The sequence below is a fragment of the Rhynchophorus ferrugineus genome, unplaced genomic scaffold (assembly GCF_030347505.1).
Source record: "Rhynchophorus ferrugineus isolate W39M unplaced genomic scaffold, kcgeb_rfMv2 rfM3, whole genome shotgun sequence".
Lineage (NCBI taxonomy): Eukaryota > Metazoa > Arthropoda > Insecta > Coleoptera > Curculionidae > Rhynchophorus > Rhynchophorus ferrugineus.
Genome location: NW_027472582.1, coordinates 61,566,056 through 61,593,306, shown reverse-complemented (window position 1 = coordinate 61,593,306; position 27,251 = coordinate 61,566,056). Strand labels below are relative to the sequence as shown.

At 32.2% G+C, this 27,251-nt stretch overlaps 1 protein-coding gene across 2 annotated transcripts in view; it reads left to right on the top strand.

Moving 5' to 3' along the window:
* The window catches only part of Mid1 (calcium-permeable channel component Mid1), a 203,063-nt gene that overhangs the window by 151,871 nt on the left and 23,941 nt on the right, over positions 1-27,251 (top strand). For both annotated transcript variants that reach the window (XR_013004829.1, XM_076398033.1), the window contains exon 2: positions 17,613-17,811. Coding sequence is in view for 1 of the 2 variants with exons in the window: in XM_076398033.1 (XP_076254148.1) it covers positions 17,613-17,811 (199 nt within the window). In the remaining variant the exon portion in view is untranslated. The remainder of the gene's footprint in view (positions 1-17,612; positions 17,812-27,251) is intronic.

Genomic DNA, 27,251 nt, shown 5'->3' with positions numbered 1-27,251 from the left:
ACCGCACATTTCCTACATCCCTACCCATATTCAAAGGGAGGCGTTATTCGAAAACGTCAGGGATTTCAGTGAGACGCGGTCCCCGAGGGCTGAACATTTGACGTATCTAAAATGTTGCCCTTAATCCCGCAAAAAAGTTTTATCAATGGGTCCGCGACAAGCGAGAGGTTTTTTCATCTCGATGCTGTTTCGCGGAAAAATTTGTACAGATATTGGGGTATCGCTTAAGTGGCCACAGATGCGTGAGATATGGTAATAGTGATGGGAACGAATTCGTTTTCAACACTGGATACATTGTTAGAGAAACAATGGCAAACAAATAGCTAATATGAGGGTTATCTCTTATATTTCTGGATTTTCTTAAATTAATAATTATAAGTTTTCATCAAATTATTGCCTGTAAAAATAATGGCAAATCTAAATCAAGGTTTTTTTGTATAAAGAAGAGGCGTTTAGAATTGGAAACATTCGAAATACAATTTCGTTTTCGACACTAACGCCATTATTAGAGCAACAATATTTATAACTAATTAAGTATCTAATATGCGGGTTATCCATTATTTTGCGGGATTGTTATTTGTGTTAAATTACTAAGAAATAGGTGTATATAAAAATAGTGAACAACCAAAATTGATATTGATTAATGATTTAACAGAACGAAACAGAGTTCTACGATTAATTGTCGGTGCTTATCGCTACATAACCAACAAGAAACTGCAGGATGATCTTGAAATCAAATGGATCTACGAAGCTATCCAAGATTGAGGAATCCGAAATCTGAAATAAAAGCATGAGATAATGTCATCATACCACAGCAACTTGGAAGCAATACAGTTACTGGACACGACGCAAGAAAATCCCATGGACTTTTATAGTACTTTTTAAGTGTGTTACCCCTAACTTTAGCTTAATTTAGGTAGGTAATTTAATCTTATTTTAATTTGGAACTTATATACAGATAATAAATTAATTTGTTAATTAAGATAATACTAAACATATTTAATATAAAGTATAATTATTTTTAAATATCTTATTTATCGAGTCAATAAATTTTCAACTTTGATAAATAACACGCATCTCATAAATAAATCAACATCTAGCCTACCCTACAGATATTATAACAATTTTTGTCATGACATGAACTCTAAACCGATATTGTTACAATAATTCTACATAATTTGCAGTAAAATTCAAACGATGACTATGATTCGATGCAGAAATACATATACATAACTAATTTACCTCACATCATTACATAAACGTAATGAGCAATAATTGAAACTGTCTTTAAAATTAGCAGCATAAACTTGATTTCCGGAACTATTCACGAGCTGAATCCTCGTTTCCATAAATATATTCGCAACTGAAACTGACCAAATTCCTATTATTTCTGTAATGGTTGACGCGTTCGCTTTGTCGCCGGGAATTGGCATTCTATTGATGGCGCATTTGATTTTATTATATATAATATTTTGCAATAATAGTAAAATAAGTAGCTTATGGATATTGAAACTTGTATTAATTTTGTTATTTCTGTTATATTCATGGCTTTATTGTGAAAGGATTTCTGTGTTATTATAACTCATCTACTTTCTCGAATATGTCTTACCTAATATTTAAAATTTAGATATTTCAAAAACGGTTATTACTTTTTCGGCCTAAAGCGTTACAAATAAAAATGATTTTTTATAGAAACAATTAAAAAAGTAATATGATATTTGTCATATTCAAAAGGACTGCAATAAATTGAAACGTAAAGTTGAATAAAACAGTTTTTCATTGTATAATATGTTTATTTAAACTACTCAAGATATATGTTAATATTTAACAATACTGACTTCTGAGACAACCGCATATAAGTTTATAACAAAATGTCATAATATTTCAATTCATTGGTCCTTTGTAAACTTTTCTGTTTAATTCCACATTTTCAACATCTTCTTGTAAATTATCTGAGATTAGTTCTTCGATTGTTAAATTGATATAAATATTTCGAGAAAATATTTTTAAACCCTTTTTATTGATTTAATTTATGATTTGAAAAGTTCCCGACCTGACAAATAGATGGCGCTCAAAAGATACGTGTATAAATTTGACAACTGTCGTATCATTAGTTTGTGGATTATAGCATTTTGAGTAAAGCAACTTTTGTTATTGTGAAAAAATGGATAAAAAGGAATATCGCGTATTGACAAAATATTGCTTTTTGAAGGTAAAAAATTCAGTTGAAGCAAAAAAGTTTCCGGACACTGCCCCAGGAAAACCAACCATCAAGGATTGGTATGCTAAGTTTAGAGGTGGTGAAATGAGCACCGAAGACGGTGAACACAGTGGACCCATAAGAGGTTGTTACCGACGAAAACATTTAAAAAATTTACAAAATGATTTTGAATGACCGTAAATTAAAATTGAATGAAATAGCAGACACTCTAAAGATATCAACTGAACGTGTACATCATATTATTCACGAATATTTGGGTACGAGAAAGCTCTGTACAAAGTGGGTGCCACGTGAGCTCATTTTTTACGAAAATCAACGACGAGTTGATGAGGAGCACTGTTTGAGGTGATCAAGCGTAATAAACCCGAGTTTTTATATCGATATGTGCTAATGGATGAAACATGGGTCCATCATTTCACTCCGAAGTTGAGCTCGTAAGGTTTTGGCGTCTGTAGTGTACGGTGCTAATGGAATAATTTTCATTGACTACCTTGAAAAATGAAGAAAAATCGAGAGCGACTATTACATAGCATTATTGGACCGTTTGAAGGACGAAATCGCCGAAAAACGGCCGTATTAAAAAAAAAGAAAGTGCTGCTTAAGCAATACAATGCACCCATGTCAAAAATCCATAAATTGGGCTTCGAATTGCTTCCTCATCCACCGTATTCTCCAGATCTGCCCCCCCAGCAACTATTTGCTGTTTTCAGATCTCAAAATAATGCTCGCTAGAAAGAAATTTTCGTCGAATGAAGAGGTGATCGACGAAACTGACGCCTATTTTGAAGAAAAGGGATTTGTTCTTTTTGTACTACAAAAATGGTATCGAAAAGTTGGAGGGTCGCTATAATCAGTGTATCACACTTGAAGGGAATTATGTTGAATAAAAAACAACTATTTTTGTAAAAAATTTTTTTTTACTATGGTAGGCTGGGGACTTCAGTTGATCTGTTAATCCACAAAATTCACAGTGGTTGATACTGGATAATAAAATAATTATTAAGTACAAATTATTGCAGCGATATCAGATACTGAATGGTAACTTTGGTCTAGTAATAGGTAAACAGGTCTAATAACGGCCAAGTTTAAGATTTTAGCTACCAATTTACTACATTGCCAATACAAAATACTAGATAAGTAATCACCTAGTTGAAAAGAACAAGATATTTTTCAATAAACTCACCCTGTATACGATTATACCGTACGTGCTCCATATGAAACCTATTAATCGACCCAAACCCATTAATACAAAAATCATATAATGGGAATTTCCCAAATGCGCAATGCTTTTTCTGCTAGGGAAAAAGCGAATAAATCCAATTTAAATTGAAACTGGCCTCGGTGCAATTTGAAAAATTCATTACCGTAATCCGTTTAGCACAGAAATATCCTGCGGATCGAAACAAACAGGTGTCAACAGGACAAAAGGCCATCCTTTTAATTCGTTGACAATTTCGTTTCGGAACTGGTCTCAAAGCGTACTTTAACCGGTGATGGATTGGGAGCTCGATTGCGTGAATCAACAGGGAACCCGGTAAATAATGATGTAAAGTATCTTGTGTGGTTTCAGGTCTTTATATGGCGATAATTTAATATATCAAATTGCCAATTTAGTAGGATTTAATTCAATAGAGTTATGCTCGTTGGTATCGATTTATTAATTGCTGAAGGATTATAATTTCTACAATAGAAGCCATAGTAGCTTGAGAGGATTCGAGTAATACATACATAGTAAATCACATTTGTTCTTCGCTTCAAAATAGGCCTCGGTTTCGACGATTAACTCAACATTCGACGAAAATTTCTTCCCAGTGAGCATTCTTTTGAAATCTGAGAACAGAAAATAATCGCTGGTGGCCAGATCTGGAAAATACGGTAGATGAGGAAGCAATTCGAAGCTCAATTCATGGATTTTTGCCATCGTTTTCACTGACTTGTGACACTGGTGCATTGTCTTGGCCAAGCAGCACATTCTTTTTCTTCAAATGCTGCCGTTTCTCGGCGATTTCGTCCTTCAAACGGTCCAATAACGGTATGTAATAGTCGCTGTTCATGGTCCTTCCTTTTTCAAGGTATTCAATGAATATTTTTAGATGCGCATCAAAAAAAAAAGACGCCATAACCTTGCAAGCCTACTATTGCGTTATCCCACGCTTTGTAAAGGGTTTATCATGTGCAGTCCACTCAGATAACTGTCGATTGGACTTCGGAATGAAATGATGGAGCCGTGTTTCATCCATTGTCAAATATCCACGCAAAAACTCGGGTTTATTATACTTGCTGCTTGCTCGCACTGCTCCAAATCATCAACTCGTCATTGTTTTTGATCAAAAGTGAGCTTGCGTCAAAACCCACGTTGCACAGAGCTTTCTCATATCCAAATATTCCTGAATGATATGATGTACACGTTCAATTGATATCTTTAGAGTGTCTGCTATTTCATTCAGTTTCATTTTACGGCCATTCAAAATAATTTTGTTTATTTTTTTAATGTTTTCGTCGTTAACAACCTCTTTTGGGCCTTCACTACGTTCACCGTCTTCGGTGCTCATTTCACCACGTCTGAACTTAGCATACCAATAGGATGGTTGATTTTCCTGGGGCATTGTCCAGAAATTTCATCATGACTTCAAGCTTTATACACGCATCTTTTGAGGTTTAGGGCTAACTAAAAACACATGGATTTAATCCTAGTAGGGCCATCTACATGTTTGTGCCATGCATGTGTCAGGCCGGGACTTTCCAATTGACCTGTTAAATTATCATGGATATAGTATGAACATAAATTATTCAGAGATAGTTAGCATTATTTTGGCTGAAGCTTCGATACATTTGTAGGTATATGTATGGTTACTTGACTAACCCTTATCAATATGATTCTAATTTAACAAGAAGCGATTGATTAAAGTTTCAAATGATTTTATAATTTTTTGGGCCATATATATAATCTTTAACAAAACAACGTATTTAATTATTAACGATATATATATATATATATATATATATATATATATATATATATATATATATATATACATACGGCAAGCTTCATACGTCAAATTTTTAATTATTTACACACTCTATAAATTTATATTAGTATTTTTTCAAATTGATTTAAGAAAATTCGCTACCAGATATCAAGCAAAACCTAGCGAACTTGCGAATGAACTAAAATGTAATAACTAATTGGGAAAGTTCAATTATATTCCAAATCAAATCCTCCATTTGATTACCACAATATTTTGATACGAACTCGGAGATTTCCTTCCGATTTCTTAATTTATCGTTTTAATTCTTATATCTTATCTTAATCGTTTTTATTGGTATTGTTAAAAATCTGGAAAGTATCTAGATTCCATTTTATTTTCGTTATTCATAATGTCTAATATACTGCATAAATTACTTATTTTGGTATGACTGGTTTTTAGGATATGCTTAAATGTTTACACTACATATTTAAAACCATTTGAAAATATTCTTATGGCAGTATGTATTATATGCAGATATTTTATGTTAACAAGAAAGTAAATGGGTTCATTTATATCTTGGCAAAATCTAAATTAAATGAAAAAAGATCAACAAAATACATTTGTTCGCCCTTGTTCGAATTACTAAGTTCCCTCTAGACGCGCAATTAATTAGACAAGAAAAATATTAACTTTACTTCTTCACTCTACCTATTTTTTAAAATGCCCTTCTTAACATTTTTATACATTAAATTATTCATCTGGAAAACATACTTCACTTACATAATTATAATTAACTTCAACTTCTTCTAGAAAAAGAATTGGCTACGTTAATATGAAAAAATAATTTCTTCTTTATAATCTGAGATATTCTTACCCACCATAATGTACTTATTGAACATTTATTGAACGATCTGTGTTCTTCTGGACGTTTTATTTAGAAATTCCGATCCTAATATGGCTGGAATAAACCAGCTTAATGCTCAACAGTTACTATACCGAATAAATAATACTTAACAACAAATTGCTTATTATAACAACAAAACTTATTACCTAACAAATCAACATACACCACCGGTCATAGATTCCCTCCCAAATTCGATACAAGCGTGTAAAATAGCTAATGTAAGGTTATCTTCTAGAATTTAATTCAGCTAATGTGATTATTACATTTTGAAAACTGGTTCAAGATATAAAGATACTATTAAATTATCCATAATAGTTTTAATATTCACTTACTTCATGGCTTAAAGGCTTACTCATAATGTCACCAGCACTATGTTTAAAGTAGGATTTGTAAATATATTTAGGATAGGAACCATAAGGGATTTTCGAGAACATAATTACATATTCTACTCACTATATTCTGGTTATGAATATATATCTTTGTTGGTAATACAGCAAAATATCCTGAGTGTTGAAATAAATAATTTTTTTGCAACAGAAAGAATGTGTCCCAGGCCAGAACAACCAGCCGATCACCAGCTGCGACTGTGTCCTGCAGCACCAACAGCGTATTGGCTGAGAAATAGGCGCTCTCGCCAGCTATAGATTTATAATGAAGATGATGATGATGATGATTTAACACTCTTCCTTACTTTCCAAATTAGTAAAAGTTTTTACACAATATGTTTTCTTTCCTATTTTCCAAATAAAATAATCAAATTAATGTATATAATTAAAATACGTAACATAATATTCCGTATAATCTACAACTCTCTTAACAAAATATTACAAGGAATACTCCTAAAATATCCCTAGACAAATATTTCATCAGCGGCGAGCGATATCGATAAAATCCATTATTTGACGTGATTAATAAAAAGAGCTGCGAACACATTTCCTGACAAAAATTGTGTCGTGAATACTCACGATCAAAACCGAAATTTATTCGAAACGAAATATTTTAACACAGCCTCTATACAAAACCACCTAAACATGTTCGGTAGAGGGTACAAGAGGGGAGGAGGTAGGACAGAGGTGTCGGAGGGGGAGGCAGTTCGGCGCGGAGAAGCAAGAGAAGAAAAAAGAGTCCTCGAAGCGAACCGAAAGAACCTTTGTCGTGCCTTAATTTTTATTCCGTCGAAACATTAAACAAGTTTCGTCTCAGCCCTTCGGCTCGGCCCTCCTGCATTTCAAACAGCGCCAACCCGCGTTGTCCCACCACTCCCGCTTCACCATCCATGCCACCCCTAGTTTCCCCGCACCCCGCCCCGTCATCGTCGACATTCCTAACCCACTTCCAGGCCGGCGAGACCCGAATTCTGTTCGGGATCGATCGGCGGCACAGCTGGCAGCAGGGCGGTGGCCCCTTTTGTTTGGCGGCGGCCGCGATCTCGCAGAGACGGCAACCAACCGCTCCCAAGGAGCGCGGGCAGCATAAATATTCCAGCAGTTGGCCGTCCCGTGTAATCGGCCTCTTGGAGATCCTCAATTAGTTTGTTATTGAAAAAGGCAAACAGTTTCGCAACTATTTTTTTATCAATTTGCTCATCAACTTTTTTATTGATTTTTTTCTCTCTCGGAAAATTGGGTGTTTTTCCCAATTTCGTCGCGATATCAAGTATCTACTTCCAAATGACTTTTTTTAATTCGAAATATGTTAATTAGATAATACATTTTTTAATGAAACCATTTTTTTTTTAATTATATTAATTGGAAACCAAAAATTATTCTCTGGATATAAATCTCAATATATTTAAAAAAGTAATAACCAAAAATACATTCCTCTACCCTCCAGTTAATAAATTCTAAAACAATAGAAAATAATAAAAAAGAACTCCAATCCATGGCCACAGGTGTCCGATGGCAATCAATCAGGCGATGGCAAAATGATATGGATTAAATATTTGATCAAAAAAGTTACTATATATAGTATATAGATAACCATACTACATGGTTCCTCTTGAAGCGAATATTTTCTCACATACAAAGCATAATATGTATGTTCCTTGTTGGAAATTTGGCCTAAATGAAGATCTGAATCAATGAAGTCTTAATTTTGTTCACAGTAACATATCAATTATAAAATAAATATACAAGACCCTTAATACTATCTTTCTATCCTACCTTAACAGACCAAAATATCTGAATTCTACATATTATGTTATATTACATGGGCTAATAAAATAGTATACTGTATCTTATTACCCTATCGATTATTTATATTAGATATTAAACAATATTACAAATAAAATACTCAAAATATTAAAATGAACAAATTCTTCTGAATAGTGTTTTTAAAGAACTTTTATTATAATAATTAATGATTGCATCTTCAGTATAATTGACAGGAAAATATAAAAATATTTTGCATATTTGAACTTTAAATAAAGATATATTATCCATGAAAGTTTATGTATAGTCTATACAAAGTTATTTTGTACACACGTCATCAAAATTTGTGAACGTCGCAATGTTGCCGTATCAACTATAAGTTTTAATTCAGTTTGGCTTTGACATACAACAAAATTCTCAACGAAATAAAATAATTAAACAACAATACTGTCACCAAACATAATTTATTTTAACATTATGGCAAATCTAATACATATGTGATCAAAGGACTTGAAACTACAATTAAGTACACTTATAATAGTTTGTAGGTTAGAAATGTTTTTAATTATATTTACATTGAGCTCTTTTCCATAACACCTATGATTAGAGTTCTGGACGCGTTTGTATTTGTATCCCCTGGAGGCCTAATCCACCCAATGAACAATTGTATATCCAAGTAATATATTTTATTTCCAATAGAGATCACATTTACCTTTTACGCTTAGTTATTGTGTCCTTCAGTACAGTGTCTCCTTATAAAACATTTTGATAGCACTGTATTTCTCCTTCGTTGGTTCTGTTAATATCTGTAAACATCTTTCTTGATCAAACTAGACTTAATCACTGTATTTTCCTTAATGCATTTTCCATATCTGCAAAACAGTTACTATTCTTTCTCTTCTAACATATTTTAACCAAATGCTCATGTATATTCTCAACAATTACACACATATCTGTGCACATAACTCTTTTACAGTCTACAATATGATTTCCTATAGTTATCATATATTAATTATATACTCACCTTTACTTATTTCCATTCTCATTACTCTGTCTTAAAAATTGACAGCCTTGAATCATATCATATTCAGAAAGTTTCATTCAAGCGAATAAGTAAGCTTTTAATTTCCAATCTATTAAACATTTGTTCGCATTTCCATGATATACCAATGGCTTCTTCAATATGTCTAACCGAATTTATCTAAAATTTTGTTCTTTCAAAAGCAATATCCTAGTTCCATTTGAACCCTTCGGTACTTTTCAGACTAACAGTTTCCTTTAAAATAATTGTCTTAAATTATGTTTGTATTGAAAAACTACTCACTGTTTTATATACTTTATATATTTAATTTCCGATGCAGCTTAATATGGAGCTAATTTCTACATCATCATACTAAAATTCACTGCCAAGGGGGGAGCCCCCAGTATCTCATTCGTGTTCAAAGTAACCGATTAGAGACGCAATCTGTTCTGTTTGGCTTCGGAATTTACAATCAGGGTAGTAATAACTAGCGATTAGAAATTTAGCAAAACAAGCAAGGCATTAAAATAATGTTTGCCGGTTTATAACCTCTTATCACTATTGTTTTGATGAATTTTGCATACATTTGACAACCGGACGACTTTGGCAAGCTAATTCGGTTACACGTTCCAACTTATCATACCGCATCGTGTTTGTCTTTAATTAGAATAAAAAGAAGATATTGTCTGATTTCAAAACGGATTAACAAATTGCGGTAGGCAATTCATTAAACATATTGATATCGTATGTACAAAAAAACTTTGTATATACACTAGTTTTGTAGAGCATTTATCAAGACATCCAAACGATGCTCGTATTGATCCATCAGTTGTTTGCAATCCCAATTCTATATAATAAAAAAACAGTTTTATTCAAAATTCAACTTACCTAACTCTAGTTGAAGTTAAAAAAAGACCTTCTTCGACAACTCTGTCTCACAAGATGAAAGACTACGTTTTATGAAAAATAAATAAAAATTAAATGACTTATTTGATTACTTTTGTAGGACTGATACTTTTACGGCATAGAATTAGTATGCTTGATGGAATTCATTGAAGCATTGAAACTAATTGAAGCACATTTAGCTTACATTCAGTCAACAATTTTTAGTGTGGCTGTATGAACCAGATTAGATCGGCTGCAGGATTATAATTTCAGACATTTTATTGTTATTGTATCACAAATAAAAGAAAGCTTAGAAAAAATATTTGATAAATTTATCAACTATCCCCTGAAATAAATGGAGCCGTATTGGCCTCATTCTATAATCCTAGTTACAAACTCTGCCTTAGACGTAAATTACAAAAATAACATGAATAAATATCCGGGAATAAAGGGATTATATACAACGAATTATATACGACATTTCTATCATCATATTCGAATTTTAAATACTGAATATTGCATTGTATTCTAATTCCTGTCACTAGGATTAGTGGGCCTTGCTAATGAAAAGTAAAAATCTAAAATAAATAAATAAATAAGCAATACTTTAGCAATAATAAATTATTATATTTCATTTATAGTAATTAAAAAAATGTTGGTAAAAAATTAATAAATAATGAAATAAAAGAAAATTAATAAATAAAGACAAAGACAATAATAAATGGAATAGATGAAGTGAAATTAAAAAGATGAAACTGGAATACTTTGTGAACAAACTCACCATTTGATAAAACAGTGGTTGGGCTGCACAAAACACAGTAAACCAACAGAATAAAAAGAGTCACAAATGAAATTACATAGAACACTCGTATTATGATGTAAGATCTCTTAGACATGTCAAGATATCACATCTGGTAATAACAGCCTTAGTAAAGTACCAAACATGTTGCAATTTATGGCATTTGTTTCTATTGCTGGGTATGCACAAAAACGATAAATCGCACAATTAAAAGGAAACGTCAATCCTGCCTAGTTCACTTTACATTATTGTTCAAATCTTTTTAAAGCCGACTTGGAGCGACCAATATAAATATTAAATTACCATAATGAATTGTAAGAACCATAAATATTCGGAACGATTTTTGATTTCCTTGAATGATACATGCCTTGAATGTACATGCCGGCTTGGTTAGCGCAGTGGTAAAGGCGACAAGGCAGTCCACCTACTATTACAGGGCATGGTCGTAAATTTATATTTGTGATTGTCCTTAGGCAAGGGTGCAAAATCCGACAAGGAAAATGATCCCAGTCACGCCAGTAACCAGGATGGGTAAGACCGAGTGTCTTCTGGGATGATTTCTAAGTTGGCCACTCGCCAGTCCAACCCTCGTCGGTAAAAGTAGACTAAATATATAAAAAAGGAAATATAGAACAGTTCTAAAAATTATATCTTCTGTGTTTTCTTGGAATGTTAACAATGAGTCGACCAGATAACATTTAGATTAATATTGCTCTTAAATGTATAAACAAATAAGCATCGTGACGTTTATTTCATACGATAAGATTAAAAAGAAGAGGAAATGGAGGCCGGGAACAAATGTAATAGATGGATCACGAGAAAAGCAGCTATCTTTTAGGGGACGATATTTTTCGTCCCCGTAATTTATATCATTATCACAAACCCCTGCAATTTCTTGGTTTAAGAAGATATATAAAGGAATTTTTGTTCAATTTAATTTACGACGCCCACACGCAAAAAGAACGACAAAGCAACACTGCTAACCGTACATTCGTGGGCCTAATAATCCCGAAACTTCGTTGGCAAGGCGTCGTGCGTCGTCTCCGGATCGGCGCTGTTGCCGTCTCCGTCGATCCCCACCTATCCCGCCGCCATTCATGCCACTCCGGGACCAGTATAAATATGTTTCTCGTTTGTTGATATTATTATACCGGTGGAGTTGAATATCTTCTATGCATGTATTGTCTAGGAAACTCTATCACCAAAATAAAGGGGAAACGAATAAAAGTTACATTTTTCCCATTTTATCACGCAAAAACCTGCTTTTCAAAATCAGCTGATGATGGTCTTTAAACTATACATTGAATTTTTAAAAACGTTAAACGCATCTATTATGTTTTTATAGTAATTTAAGAATTATAGAAAAGATACGAATAAATGAAATAACGAAATAGAAAATAATAAATGGAATAAATAGAATGGTATTGAATTTTTCTAATATATATTTTAAAGTATCCTTTCTACAAAAGAGGGTTTCGACTGAACTGGACTGGATCTACGGACTGACGAGTGACCAATTTAGAAATCATTCCAGGTGACATCCAGTCTTACCCAGCCTGGTTGCTGGCGTGCCTTTTATTATTTTCCTTGTCGGATTGTACACTCTTACCTAGGACAATCACAAATATTACACAATCACAAACATAAATTAACGACAATGCCCCTGCAAGATTCGAACCCGCGACTATCGCAACAGTAGGTGGACCGTCCTGTCGCGTTTATCACTCCGCCAACCAAGCCGGCGGCAATTTTGTCGTTTGCTGGGTATCCAAAAAGACGACAAATCCTACAATCAAAAAGATAAGTCAATAACGACTAATTCACTTTATATTATCATAGCACTCTAGGCCCAATATAAATATTTTTCTCGTTTGTTGATTTAATTATACCGGTGTCGTTAAATATATTCTTTACATATATTGTCTAGGAAAGTTTATCGTAAAAATAAGGCGAAACCGAATAATAGCTGATATTAATGATAATAAATAAAGCTGATTTTTAGCTGATGATGGTCCTTACATTATATATTGCATTTTCAAAAGGTGTTGCACGCATCTATTATGTTTTGTAATCTCATATAAACTCGACAGACGTTGCCCTGTTCAAACATCATTTTTGATACCGAGTTTATCAACGCTCCAGATAAAAGTATTTTAAATTATTCTGGTAACATATTTTATTATGGACGTAAAACTTGTCCTGATGTATAGAAAAGACTAACCTCTTCTCCTTTGTACTTAAACGCATGCCTCATTTCGTCTAAATCTATTAAGTCGAAGACATTTATTGTTCTAATATATATAGTCACGATATATATACCAGCAGACCCTAGAGGCATTGCCCTACCCAGATATTGGCGGTGGTGGTTCTGTTTCTATGGAACAATATATTTCTTTAATAAAAATAAATTCCATAAGATCATCGCAATAACATCCAATTCGTAAGTTTGTTGTAATATCTTCTCATAATAGACCCTCTCAATCGAATATTCGATATGATCGCCCATAGGAAAAATTATCGATGTTTCTATAAACTGTATTGAATCACTACCACTACCAAAAGTTCTTGGGCTTTCGTATTCGATTATTTAAATTTACTAGTTCAAAGTATCAATTTTTCTAAATTATACTTCACATTACAGACTGACAATAACAACAAAATGCCAATAACAAAATTTCTAAGATTTATAATAAAAAGTGGAATTATCAAAAAGCAACAACGTATAACTAAGAATGATTAACATATGTTCAACTGTAACAAATATATTCCAATCAATGAAAATCTGTAGTAAGTTTTCCGATATTTCCACTTAGAGTAACGCTGGACTTTACATAAATCAAAAATTTAAAAAATCCAATTTGTATCTGTTCTACCAGAAAGAGTTTCCCTACCACTGATGCTTCATTTATCTGCCCCTCGGTTTTAACGGCTTTAACCCGTAAAAAATAATTGACTCAATTTTTTACGAATCCGCATTCTTTTCCAACCGCCTGTTATTATTAAAAACATCATTTCACGCATCATTAATTCTCGTATTAGACATCACAGTTTAATGTTTGTCAACTAACAATATTATTTTTATTTATGTATTTATTTATTTATAAATGACTTACAGACAAAATAACTTTCATAAGGGTCATTAACAAATCACAAATATTTACAATATTAATAAAAAAAAATACAAAAATATAAATTGCTCATTTACTAAGAAGTTTATATACACAAAAAAAAAGAAAACATTCAACACTAATTTTGGTCAAAATCCAAAACTGTAAAATGTATTTTTAACAAAAACCGACCTTGAAAAATTGACCAAAAATTAACTGACTTCAAAAAATAAATAATGAAATAAAAATTTTAAATTATCCAAACTTTTTAACACAATAAAGCATTTTAAAACAAAATATGCACATAATAATCGTTGTAGTAACTAAATAAAATTGAACCAAAACCTTATTTAGCCTATCTACTACTCGTATTTTATATTCTACTATATATAAAAACTACCAACTGACTCCTTTTCCGAAATGGGTTAAAAACCAAACGTACCAAACGAAACCGACACACACACATTTATGTATGTATATGACAGTAATACCAATATGGGTTCTAAAATACAATACTAGTCCTAGGCAAGTGTGTAAAATCCGACAAGGAAAATGATCCCAGTCACGCCAGTAACCAGGCTGGATAAGACTGGATGTCTTCTGGGATAATTTCTAAAGTTGGTCAGTCGCCAGTCGATAGGCTTAATGCTGAGGACCGTGGTTCGGAGCTCACGTTAAACTTTAGGTCCAGTCCAGATAAACCCATAGTTGGTAAAAAGAGACTTTAAAATATATATTTAAAAAATTCACTATACTACATAAATAAACATTGTATCTTTTATCTGAACATTTAAATTATCGTATTCAAACTTTTGAATTAAATTATACGAATACCGTTTTAAGATCGTTAAACTCGATATAAATCAAAATTTAAAAATTCTAATTTGTAACTGTTATAGAAACAAGTCCCCCCTCGATTACATCATTTATTAGCCGCACGATTTTAGCTGTTTTAAAACAGACCCTCGACTCGTAAAAAATAATTGACTTAATTTGTTTTTGGGTCTATATTCAACCGAAATTCTTACTACTATTAAGCTAATTCAATTACATTTATATTCCGTCAATTTTAGTCATACTTTTTCATAACGCAATTAATGTTAATATTAGAATAATATGCTTTTTATTCAACTTTAAAATAACCTATTTATTAGAGGACACTTTGATGTAGTTAATACTTCATTTACATCAGGTTCCCTGTGAGAAAAATTTGTTATTAGCGCCATAGATGGCACCATAGACCATCAATAGTATTGATATACCCTCCTCTACAATATTTTTTAATAAAACATTTTTATTTTATACGCTTATTAAAATCTTAATTAAAAATTCATTTATCACTACTACTCATTTGTATAATGATCATTTTGCAAGCCAGATAAATATATCAATATGTTTTCCAAAATTAAAATTGAATTAGACTAACTTAGTCAGCTTAGTTAACGTAGTGGTTAAGGTGGCAGGATTGTCCTTCTCTTTTTGTGATAGTCACAGACTCGAATGATTCTGGCAAATGGTCGTACCTTGATTATTTGTAATTGTATGTAATTATGGTTGTCCAAAGAGCAAAAGCAAAATCGATGATGAAAATGACCCCAGTCACGTCAAAGTTAGATAAGACCGGATGTCTTCTCGGATGATCTCCAAGTTGGTCACTCGCTAATCGGTAGACTTAATATAACAAATTAAAATTAACCTTAATAAGTTCTTGTAGTTTGATTTGCTTCAGTCTGCTTCCTAGAGACTGTTCTTCAATTGTGTCGCTTCTACGTCCGTATGATTTCTTTCATGTTTTACAGCGAAATCTTGGATAACTCAAAAATCGTGTATCCATTATATTTCAAGCTAATTTCGCAGTGTTTTGGTTACATAGCGATAAGTATAGGCAATTAATCGAAGAACTTTGTTTTTACAGCGTTGGATTATTAATAGGTTAGATGATTTAGTGTTAGGTATTTGTAAGTAGGATTGGTATTCAGCTATATATTTCATTCTAGTCCATCAGGATCTTCTTGACTGATGCCTGTAATTTTTCTATCGCTCCAGACACAGATAGATGTTTTTCAATAATAACTGAGCCGTAAACAAACAGCTAGTAAAGGAAACCTAATTAAATAGTACCTCCGTCAGGAGCACACTTGTATTAGTTACACATTGTCGTCATTTAAGTTAACGCGAAGATTTCTTAAAACAAAATTTTAATAAAGTAATAACTAAAAAAGAAGCTATAAAAACAATGTATATGTTATATTGCTACATGGGGTAAAATATTAATCAAAGATATCACCCATATCCTGCATTGCTATAACATTGTAAACAATTACATCAATCATCAATTTACTCTATGGTACTTTGATCGCCAATAGAAGGATTTAATAGTTAGTTTACAATTGTATTATAGACACCTCTAAAAAAATGTTTTGTTAGCATTAGATTAGCTCTTAAACAAAATCTACCCTGCAGGCGCGACACATAATACCACATCATCACGTGTTACCTCCACACCACGTGAACAAACTCTAACATCAGGATTTATTGGGCAATAGGATTGGATTAAAAACAATTTTCATAAAAGTACCATATGATATCCATAGTCTCATTTTCCAAAAAAATAATATAATGATAAACAGTATATAAATAAAATCAACTTATAATCCTAACTTACAACAAAGTATATACATATCAACACATGTGAATATAAACATAATTTATTACTTTTCCTAAGACTCGATTATGAAGGGACGATAAGATTAACTTGGTTAATTAATTTTTGAAATTTTGGAATTAGAATTTAAATATTCCTGTTAAAACGATGTCCTATTTATTTGGCTTCGGTACATCGGGTTCGCAGTACTTCTTAGAACGAGGATGCAATGCTAGAACGGACTTTTCTAAATTACGCTCAAAGAAAAATGACATCCAAAGGCAAAACGTACGTAAGTAGGTAAAGGAAATTCAAGTGCACAAATCAAATGTCTCGGGTCTAACATAAAATTTCAAACAAACCAATAAAATAGCTCAAAAAGCGACCATATTGGCATCTCGTCATCGTCCGCTAACGGGACGACACGAAACAATTCTCCAAGATCACATACAAAGTTAAATATCCATCTAAAAGAAGGTTATTTCCTAGATCTATTGAGTAATATGATATATAGTCCAGTCTTGTCTTTAAACAATGCTTGGCCCGGAGCAATATTTGAAATCACCATACAAAAAATATTTAAAAATGATTTAAATATAAAGTGTATAAAATATTATGTAAATAGAGGAAACTTAAATAAACCTAGAAAAATTACATTCGTAAAGAGCTATTGAATAAATATTCATTTGATTCTAATTTACGTCACTTTTTTTCAGTATTCTTTGTATCCCAAAATCAAATAGTATTTTCTGTTGGGCCTATATGAAGTATATTTTACACGGTATAATTCTAAATAATAAAGAGGACATAAACGAAAATAATGATTTTTATTACTTTGAGTTTTGGAAGTTGTTCCAGTTTATACACTCATATGCTCTAAAACGTGTGTAATGTTTGTAATTTATGTTGCAGGTAGCGTACAGGCGTTGGATTTGCAGCGCCCTGGTGCCTCATATCGGATCGGGCGGTAGCCGCATAAAACCCTGCCTGCGCATCTGCCAGGACGTAGAGCAGCAGTGTCCCTACTTGCTGCCCGACCAGACTTTGACGCCCAGCGAAGCGGCACACCCCACGCCCCAATACGCCGGAGAACCCAATTTCCTCTGCCTTGGTAGGTATCCACATCGTCATCATAACTTATACGTCACCAATATTTCCTTTCAGATTCATATTCTAGGTTATATATGCACTATAATACATACTCAAATGATATAGACTGCGATTATAGATTATTTTAACAAATTGTGTAATACTTTTCTTATTTTATTCAATTAGACATATTACTGAAGTCATCAAGTATTATCGTGAACTCACAGAGAAGACGCTATAGCAAGAAAAACGAGTATTGGCTTTTCTCAGCGGTTTTAACACTCATCAATTCGATATAGTCGATAAAAAATCATACTGAATATTCTAAAACTAAACATAAATTTCAATACAATATCCGAAATTCAATACCGGAAGACCAATGCCGTTTCTTTTTTCGAAGAAAACTACATAATTTTTAAGAAAATGGAAAACGTTATTGGAAAAAAATTGCACATTTGATTCTATATATGTTGCTCATTTTTCAGAATTTTAACAAAACCATTCATCGAACCACTTAGTTGCTGCTCGCAAGCGTGTGTCCCACTTATGCGAATGGCTCATAGTCAAACTGGGCATGATATGGACAGTATGGCGGGTGCGATATATGTCCCATCAAGGCTTCAAAGCCCCTTTCAGGACTTCCTTGATCGACTTTTCTTTATGAGACCGCGAGTTATCGTACTATAAAATCACTTTGCTGTGCTTTCCGGTCCATTCTAGACGTTTTTCCATCAAGGCATGTAGACAGAAGTAATAGACCACGCCACTCTGGTCCCACCAAACACAGAGCATTGGCTTTCGACCAAAACGATTTAGTCTTGGAATCGATTGGCCAGCCTCGCCAGGTGAAAACCTTAGGGTTTTCATAATTTATTTTTTCATCATTTCATCACCCGTTACTATTCGATGCAGAAGCGACTTCCGTTCATACCTTTGAAGCCGCATTTCACAGACAATCTTTCAATTTTCCATTTGCCTGTCTTTAAATTGATGTGGCGTCCATATTCTCATTTTCTGGATTTTCCCAATTGCCCGTAACCAGTCCGTAATCGTTTATTGGACCATACTTAATGCTTTTGCCAATTGTTTTTGAGTTTGGGTTGGGTCTTCATCCAATAACTCTTGCAATTTCGCATCTTCAAGCTTTTTCAGTCTACTAAAGGGTTGTTTGTCTTGTCAAATGTACGTCTTTAGGCATCATCTTTAACATTTACAAGATGTATAAATCTATGACGGTGTTACTAATATAATTCGCTTCAATCTTCTGATTTCTAAGCGAAATCTTGCATACCTTTGTAGTCCATTTGATTTTAATTTCGAAGTATTGTGTCTTTGTTGAGTACGTTGCGCCTAGCATTGGTAATTAATCAGAAATTTTTTAATCCGAAATCAAGGCCAACGGATCTTGCGACTAACCTCTAAAATTACCTACAACTATAAATCCTACTATTGAGATGGATGACCAGGTATTTCGCTGATTTTATTTGAAGGATTGAGCATCCGGCACTTCTTTTCCAGTTAAAGCCCTCTGTTTGAATATAAAAAGCTCTCATATCAAGCAAAAACATATTAAGCAAAATTCTCGTCACTATATAAACAAAACATTGAAAGAAAAAAATTGTTATATAAGCAAAAACCCAAACTCACTTATTTACAGACTTTACCTCTTTCGTTTATATGCACTTATCTTCATAAGATACCTGAAAATCGGATCATGTATTGCGTCAAAAGTCGTTTGTCTAATGCTACCAATTTCAGTGTTAACAAAAGGAATATAAAATTCAATGGCTTGATATAAGTAACATAATAAAAAGAATTAATAACGAATACATTTTTTTTCACAAAAAAGCCTTTAATAAACAAATCTCTCACATGTAATTAGCTCTCTTAATGAATAATATTGAAATATCATTATTCAATATCAAGTGATTAAAATAACATTTACTAAGATATTCTTTATACTCCTAGCTAGAAGCATTAAACCTTGCAGTTAAGAGGAGACGCTCAAATTTATTCTCTGCAGAATAATATTTCATTTACTAAAAAGCTCCATACAAAGAATTCATTGAACATATTTTAATAAGGACGTCCCACTAAGATTATTTTTAAAGAAGAAATACATTTGTATAATGACTTGTATTTGTTATCTCTGTAGACGTGGGTTTTTCAAAGTAAAGTTCCACTGATTATTCTTCGGTGTCTTATTTTTTTATTAAAAGGTTTGAACGGCGTTTAAAAAACAAACCATTTAATAGTTTTCTTTAATAATGAGTTACATTATATATTACAATAATATATCATATCGTATATCTGTGTTAAACGTAAAAGATGAACATCTAAAATTCCCGTGGGTAGATAAATTAGGAAAATAACATTCATTCAATCTTCAGCCTAGTTAAGATTTATTTTTAGAAAACACTTACATATACTTATACTCTTTTACAATCTCTCCATAAGTTCATTGTATTAATCTAATCTACTACTAATCTAATTTACAAACAATTAGTTTCTAAAAGTGTTTGACGGGTTTTAGTAGCAGATTTTTTCAGATTAAACAGCCACAGTAACGAATTAATGTCTAATATTCAATTTTAAAAATGTTACCCTTATGATATTTAATGTAAGAATAAAACAGTAAAAAGAAAACATTTAATATGTTTTGTCAATATATACTTGTTTCTTAAACTAACAAGTGTATTTTATATAATTTTCTTTATGTAAAAGTTAAATGGAGACACATGGATCCCATCACTTAAAACCTATTTGCGTTGATAATTGATAAGTCATTTCGTAATTACGAACCTAGAAAACGCAACGAAGCACAGATCACTGTCCCGGACTATAAAACAATTGGGGTACCGTATAATCCATGCACTATAAAATGTGCGTTGTTTGGAATGCTGGGAGGCATTAGGGTTAAGTATTCCACCTTGAACAATTAGATAAAGGAGGCCACCTTAGCTTAAATATGGGAAAATTTACTCACAAAATAAAAAACTAATAACTGCTTAGCAGGAATCTATTGATTTTAACAGCAGTTATAGTAAAAATAAATATATAATTCTGAAACTTAAAAATTTTACTTTTAGAAACTTCTCAATTTGATTTTTCTATTTGTTCTTGTTCTACAAGCAGATATGTAAAAAATGTATAAAGTTTAAAACAGAAACTTTTATTTTAATTAGAAATGTTATATTTTACGGAAAGAAGTAGCAATCAAACCAAACTCATATTCTTACCCATCGAATTTTTCAGTCTAATGAGAACGCACCATAATCTTATTCCTTGAATAACAAAACAAAAGGATCTGATCGTTACTGTGTCTGGACTGCTTATAGATAAACTAACATTATTTATATAGCTTTTAACTTCATCCTTCAATTTGCGTTTGGTGATCTTTTGATTAACATTGTTTTTACCCAAGCTTCTGTTTTTTCTCAAATGTTACGAACTCGAAATTCCAATTGTCTACGGCTGAACAACTGAACTACTGTAATCTATCTTTGCTAGATGTACACCTCGATAGACTATGTTAGTTCACAGCCATTTCTATCTGCATTTGGTTGCCTTACATCGTGAACTTTTAGCATAAATGTACTGACTAGGGGCGTTTTTCAAAGTATGGATGATTTCTAATTATAGTGGTTTATGACTAGAAGTGTTTAACCAAGTTCAATCCACCTTTTGTATCTCTGGAGCTTCAACTGGGAAGCCCGAATTCCATTTAACTACTCCAAGAAGTGCTTAGAGTAACCGTGATAGCAATAATCAAACATCAACATATCCGCTTTCTTTGATAATATGCTTCTTTTCTAGATAAGTAAGTCGATCTTGATTTATTGAATGATTGAATTTAATAAGGCAGCAGCACCAGCATTCCCTGCACCAGTTAGAATTTCTGTAAGGTTAAAAAAAACTTTTAGTCAAGTATTCTATTTTACAGAAGGAAGTACAATACCGAAAGACCAATTACTGAACTGGCAGTGTAAATAATAATGCTAGCTCAATCCTAAAAATCAATATAAACCTATGCACCACTACACTTCACCATCAGTCACATAATGTAATATATATAGGTGGTAATATATGAAAGGGTATGAAGCAAGAAAAAATGTTTACTTAAAAACTAATTTATTGAAGAAAAGAAACGGCCACTAGTTGAACGGCGATACAAAGCAACACTGAAACTAACAACAGACAAACTTGTCTCAGTCGCTCACCAGTCAGGCAGTTAAAAAAACAGAAGACCGAATTACTTTTGAACCTGCCCTCGTATAATATATAGGCTAAAATTGTTAATACTGTATGTATCAGATCTGTTTTATATTTAGAACACTATGAAATAAAACGGACTATTTCCTGCTATAAATATCTAATAAGTCGACCCTTTTCTGTGCCAAACTAGGGACAAGCAAAAATTTTAATCTAAAGGATAACCAAATCCAGAAATATTTCAGACGTTCAGTAATTTTAAACTAGTATTAATCAAGCCCCTAACACTTCATACGAGTACTTCTTCATGCTTATTACATAAATTACGATATTCAAAATACAGTAGGCTCGTAGCCCCAAGCCATTTTTCATGTCAGAAAGTGGGACGCCCTACTCCTAAAGGAGCACGGTCTTCGCCATTTTAACATTCACCGTGTTTCTCGATGTTGCAAAATGTTCGCATTTTTATGATGCTTTTTCTGACATTTATTATTTCGAACATTTAAAATTAAGCTCGAATAAATTATTTACGGCAGGTTGTAAGTGTTTTATTCGAATACGTTTCCGAATTTTATGACCTAATTAGGATGGGATTTGCTTTAGAATTCTGAAAACTCTTCTCTGATTTTGTTTCAGCTCTTATATAGGCGTCCGTGGATACTGGATATCATTTTTCGTGACAAATATGGTCTTTATAAGGGTGATTAATTGGCTTTTCATTATATATATGAAACATCTAGTATTAGAATTGTTTGGTATTTTTTCTATTTTCTTAACCTATCGTATAGTTCTTCTGATTGTAAATATATCTGTTACTAGCTGTTATTTTTGTACTATCATGGTTTATTTATATGAAGAATTTTCTAAGTAATAAAGTGGTCTATATTCTTCCTTTCTTACTGCACTTTTTCGAATTTTTATCTACACAATTCAAAATCAGGGAAATATAATTTCTATTTACATTTCCTTGGAAAAAGGAATCGCTGGAAAATATACTAGTATTTCTTGTCTATTTCTTCTCTTAGTAATTTAGGAACTAGAATATTTTTTATATGATAAAGGTTTCTTTTTTTTTTATAACATATTTCTATATATCAAAGTTTTTTGTAAAACCCATTTGATTCATTTGAACTAATTAGATTCTATTGAGCTTTTCTCTATTTTCTAGATGTCATGTATCCTACAATTTTATATCTTAACGTATTTTGAAGTGTTGTTTTTCTTTCCAACTGTGGCGACCGCCACGACCCTTTAGGCCACCACCAATTCACCATCAACAACTACAAAGGTTGGCAACGCCGGTGGATTGGTACCATGCAATTCTGGAGTATAAAAGGCCATCACGACGACGACTCGCTCTCTTTTCTTATCACCGTCCCCTTGTAACAGTACCATTTCCACAGCGCTACCGTACTTCCTTCAAAACGGTCGCCACACAACTAATAAACGTTGAAGTAAAAAAAGTTAAACTTTTAAAATGATAAAACTAACATCTAGTTGACCTACTAACATCTAATAATTTTTTTTAAATAAGTAACAAAATATGGTTCGAATCACCTGTCGACATTATAATTATTTATATTGCAAATAGAAATGAAAAAGATAATATTAAATAATATAAAATATCAGCCAATCGTAATTAAAATGTGAAACTAGATGTTTGCCAAGTTGAAATTTATGTAAACAGAAAATGCGATCAAAAATGTTCCTGGATTTATCAATGATTCTCCAAAATATCGAGTACCCCAAACAACAGTTTTTCGCATATTGTTATATTGTTAAATATTTTCGCGAGTATAATATACGTATAAAAAGTACGGAATTTATACCATACAAATATTTTATTACTAAAACTAACTTGAAATAACTGACATTCTGGAAATACTGTCCTTTTACATCGAATTGTTTTATCTTCAGATCTGTTGTAATACATATCTATTGTAAACTATTAATTGATTGGCAAAAAATTTATTTAATTTTTTTAGACATTGGCAATAAATCAGTTACTACAAAAAATATATTACTTAAAACCAAATATACGGAATGTACTCCATAATTAATACGAATTAACCATGATTTGTATCCTAAATTATTACCTATATTTACATATAATATTACATTTTAACATTTCCAACTACAGCACCACAGTGCTTTGATTCGTCGATCTGATTTTCTATAATATCCGACATCATTCATCTGTTCACCAGCCAACTATCCACTGATAACTATCACGAGCTTGTTATGTCTATGTTTCTGCAAGCATTTTCAAGAATGTCGATCAAGCGAATACCCTCTACTACACTAAAGTCTTATTATACAAGAGTTTCTACAAACTATTATCTCCTCATTAAAAAGATAATATATAAAAAGCATAAAAAACCTTTAAGGAATTGTTAAGGTTCAAACCTTTAAGGAATTGTTAAGGTTCAAAATATAAATGAACATTAGATAATAGACACAACGAATTATCTAGTCGCAACTGTTATAACTGTTGTTGTAAAATTATAATGGAAACCCCAAAAAAGGTAAATTTTATACAAAATGGAAGACGGACACCAAAACGGATACAGCACCATATTTTTATATCTTATATTTTATATCTTAAAAATCACTATAAATATATGCCATAACAATTAATTTTTTTAAGTCATAAAAATGATCGTCGAATATTTATATGCCGTTATTATATAAAATGGCGAAACTGATATTTTATTAAAGCAATTATTAAAGAGAAGTCGATAGCTGTTCCAGATTAAGGCGCGGACACATGTCACGAGAGTTTCAATTTCGTGCAAATGAGCTGGAAGACGGCCAGAATGTCTCGACTATGACATTTTTGCGCTTAGGTTCATTTGCGAGTTCCTAATGCTGTGTTGACAATTACCTGAATAATGCTTCCGACACATTCGGTAATTAACAGCCTGTTCTTGTGACGGATAAATGTTCTTGATATTAAATTATTTTATGATTTATTGTTTGAATATCTGTTTTGTTCTAGAGATTAGTTTATTCTTCTCATATAATACTTATTTCAATTGAGATAATAATAACTAACAGTACTATCAACAATCCATTATTAATTAAATTGTAGAGTTTTAAGTTAAAATTTAAAGTTAAGGTTTAAGTTATCAAAGGTTGCTTGGCGTTTTATCTATATGCCTGCTATGTTGTGTATCTATTCTTCATTTTCATATTTCTTCAATATTTCTTCAATCATTTCATTAAGTGATTTTCTGTGTAAATTATTGTCTTAATTAGTTAATATTATTCTAAAGTCTATATAGGCCCTATTATCAATTGGATGCTATTAAACGTTTCAGTCTTTTAGTTTAACACATACTTTGTTTTGGAACTGCTATAAAATGACCATATTAGACTTACTAGCTTTATTCCATAGTTGGGTTCCATATGACCAAATAGGCTTAAGTATTGATTCGTATGTTATCTAGTGATAACTTGGATTTTCACTCGATAAGCCAATACATTCGATATAATTTAAATACAAGTTATTTTCATTTAGCAGATGGGAAAGTTATTAATTAACAATTATTAATACTCGCTGGTAATAATGTTCTTTAATGCAGAGGGAATGCCACATGAGTAGATTTTGTAACATAGCAACATATGTTTTTTATTTTATCAGGGTATGTTTGAAAGCTCTTTGATGCTAGTGTTGGATCTTCCTGAGATACAACATCGGACCCAGTACAGTGACCGGTAACGGGATTCCTGAATATATTGGATGTAATTCAGTCAGTTTATCATCTCGTTTTATAGTGAAATATATCTTTACCATCGTATTAAAGAAAAAAACAAATTTAGAAATATAGTGCCATATTATGTTAAGTATTTAATAAAATGATTTTAATTATAGATACAGAGATAATTTTTATCTAAGTTCATCATTTCAATAAAATAAGCTAGCACGATCATTAGTATTAATTCAGTTATTTCTTATATTAATCCACAAATTGTTCATAATTCTCAAAGTGGTCTCTCATCATGACAACATCATACCATCATCATCAATCCATAGCCAGTATTCGGGTAGACTGTCTACTTCTCACCCAATATGATGCTGTTCGTGCCATCCTAAATCTCGCCGCAGTTGCCAAATCTATTCTGCAGCAAATTTCTTGGATCAGAGCTGCCACCACAAGACTCTGTAAAGAATTCTTTCATCCTTCATTTGACAGACATATCCAAAGCATTCTAAACTACATCTCTAAATGTGTCTTCAAATATACATTTATTGTTGCAACTTAACGAATAGGTTCATCTCAAATACGACCTCGGAAAGAGACATGCAGAATTTGTCTTGCATTTGAAAAACCTCAAGCTTACTGATGTTAAAGTGTAACAGTATCTAAGTATCAGAGCCATACACAAGAATTGGCAAAATAAACGTTCAGATTTTAGTCTTGATTGTAATATTTCTCCTGTTTCAAATGAGTTATCTTAGAAAATGTCTGTAGCTTGGTCGATTTGCCTTATTACTACAATAGTAGATTACACTTTCTTACTCTGTACCTTGCTCTAGTGGACCCCATTAAGATTTACAATAACAGGTCTTCCGTCAATTGTCAATACGTCAGTCATCATACCATTAAAATACTTTTTGTACGTACATTTTTACAATTTGTGCGTACATCATACATATATAACTATAAAAATGGCTAACAACTGAATTACTTTCCTGTGATGGTATAATAATAGCCCCCATAGCAAGTATTATATACTAACAAATTAAAAATCCTTTTCCACAAAAAAATTAGGTGAGAGGAAGTAATTTTTTCATTTTTTCTGGCCAAAATTCTTTTTTTGCATTCAATTACAGCTGTTTAGCTACAATAATATTCTGGATATATTGCTACATTATATATTTATTGCCATTAAGAGATATTATTTTGAACAGATATTGCTCCATGAACTTACTAAACAACCTAGCAACTAATATCTAGCAATAGTCCAAGTTTTAATTCAATCTCGACGACTTCCAGCTAATAACTATTCAAACCAAAAATACATGAACAAGGAACTTTAACAGCATTACTGAAAATTACCAGATATATGTCCTTTATCCATCAAATAAATGTTGGACGAAAATACCTCGGGACCATCTCGTACCAATCCTAAATTTATATTGTCTTAATTGACACGAAGAAGCGTTGTACAGGCGATGCGCCCGAAGGCGGCGGACATACCGGGTCAGTCTGCATCTTAAAACCAGATTGGCGGTAGCGAGCCGGA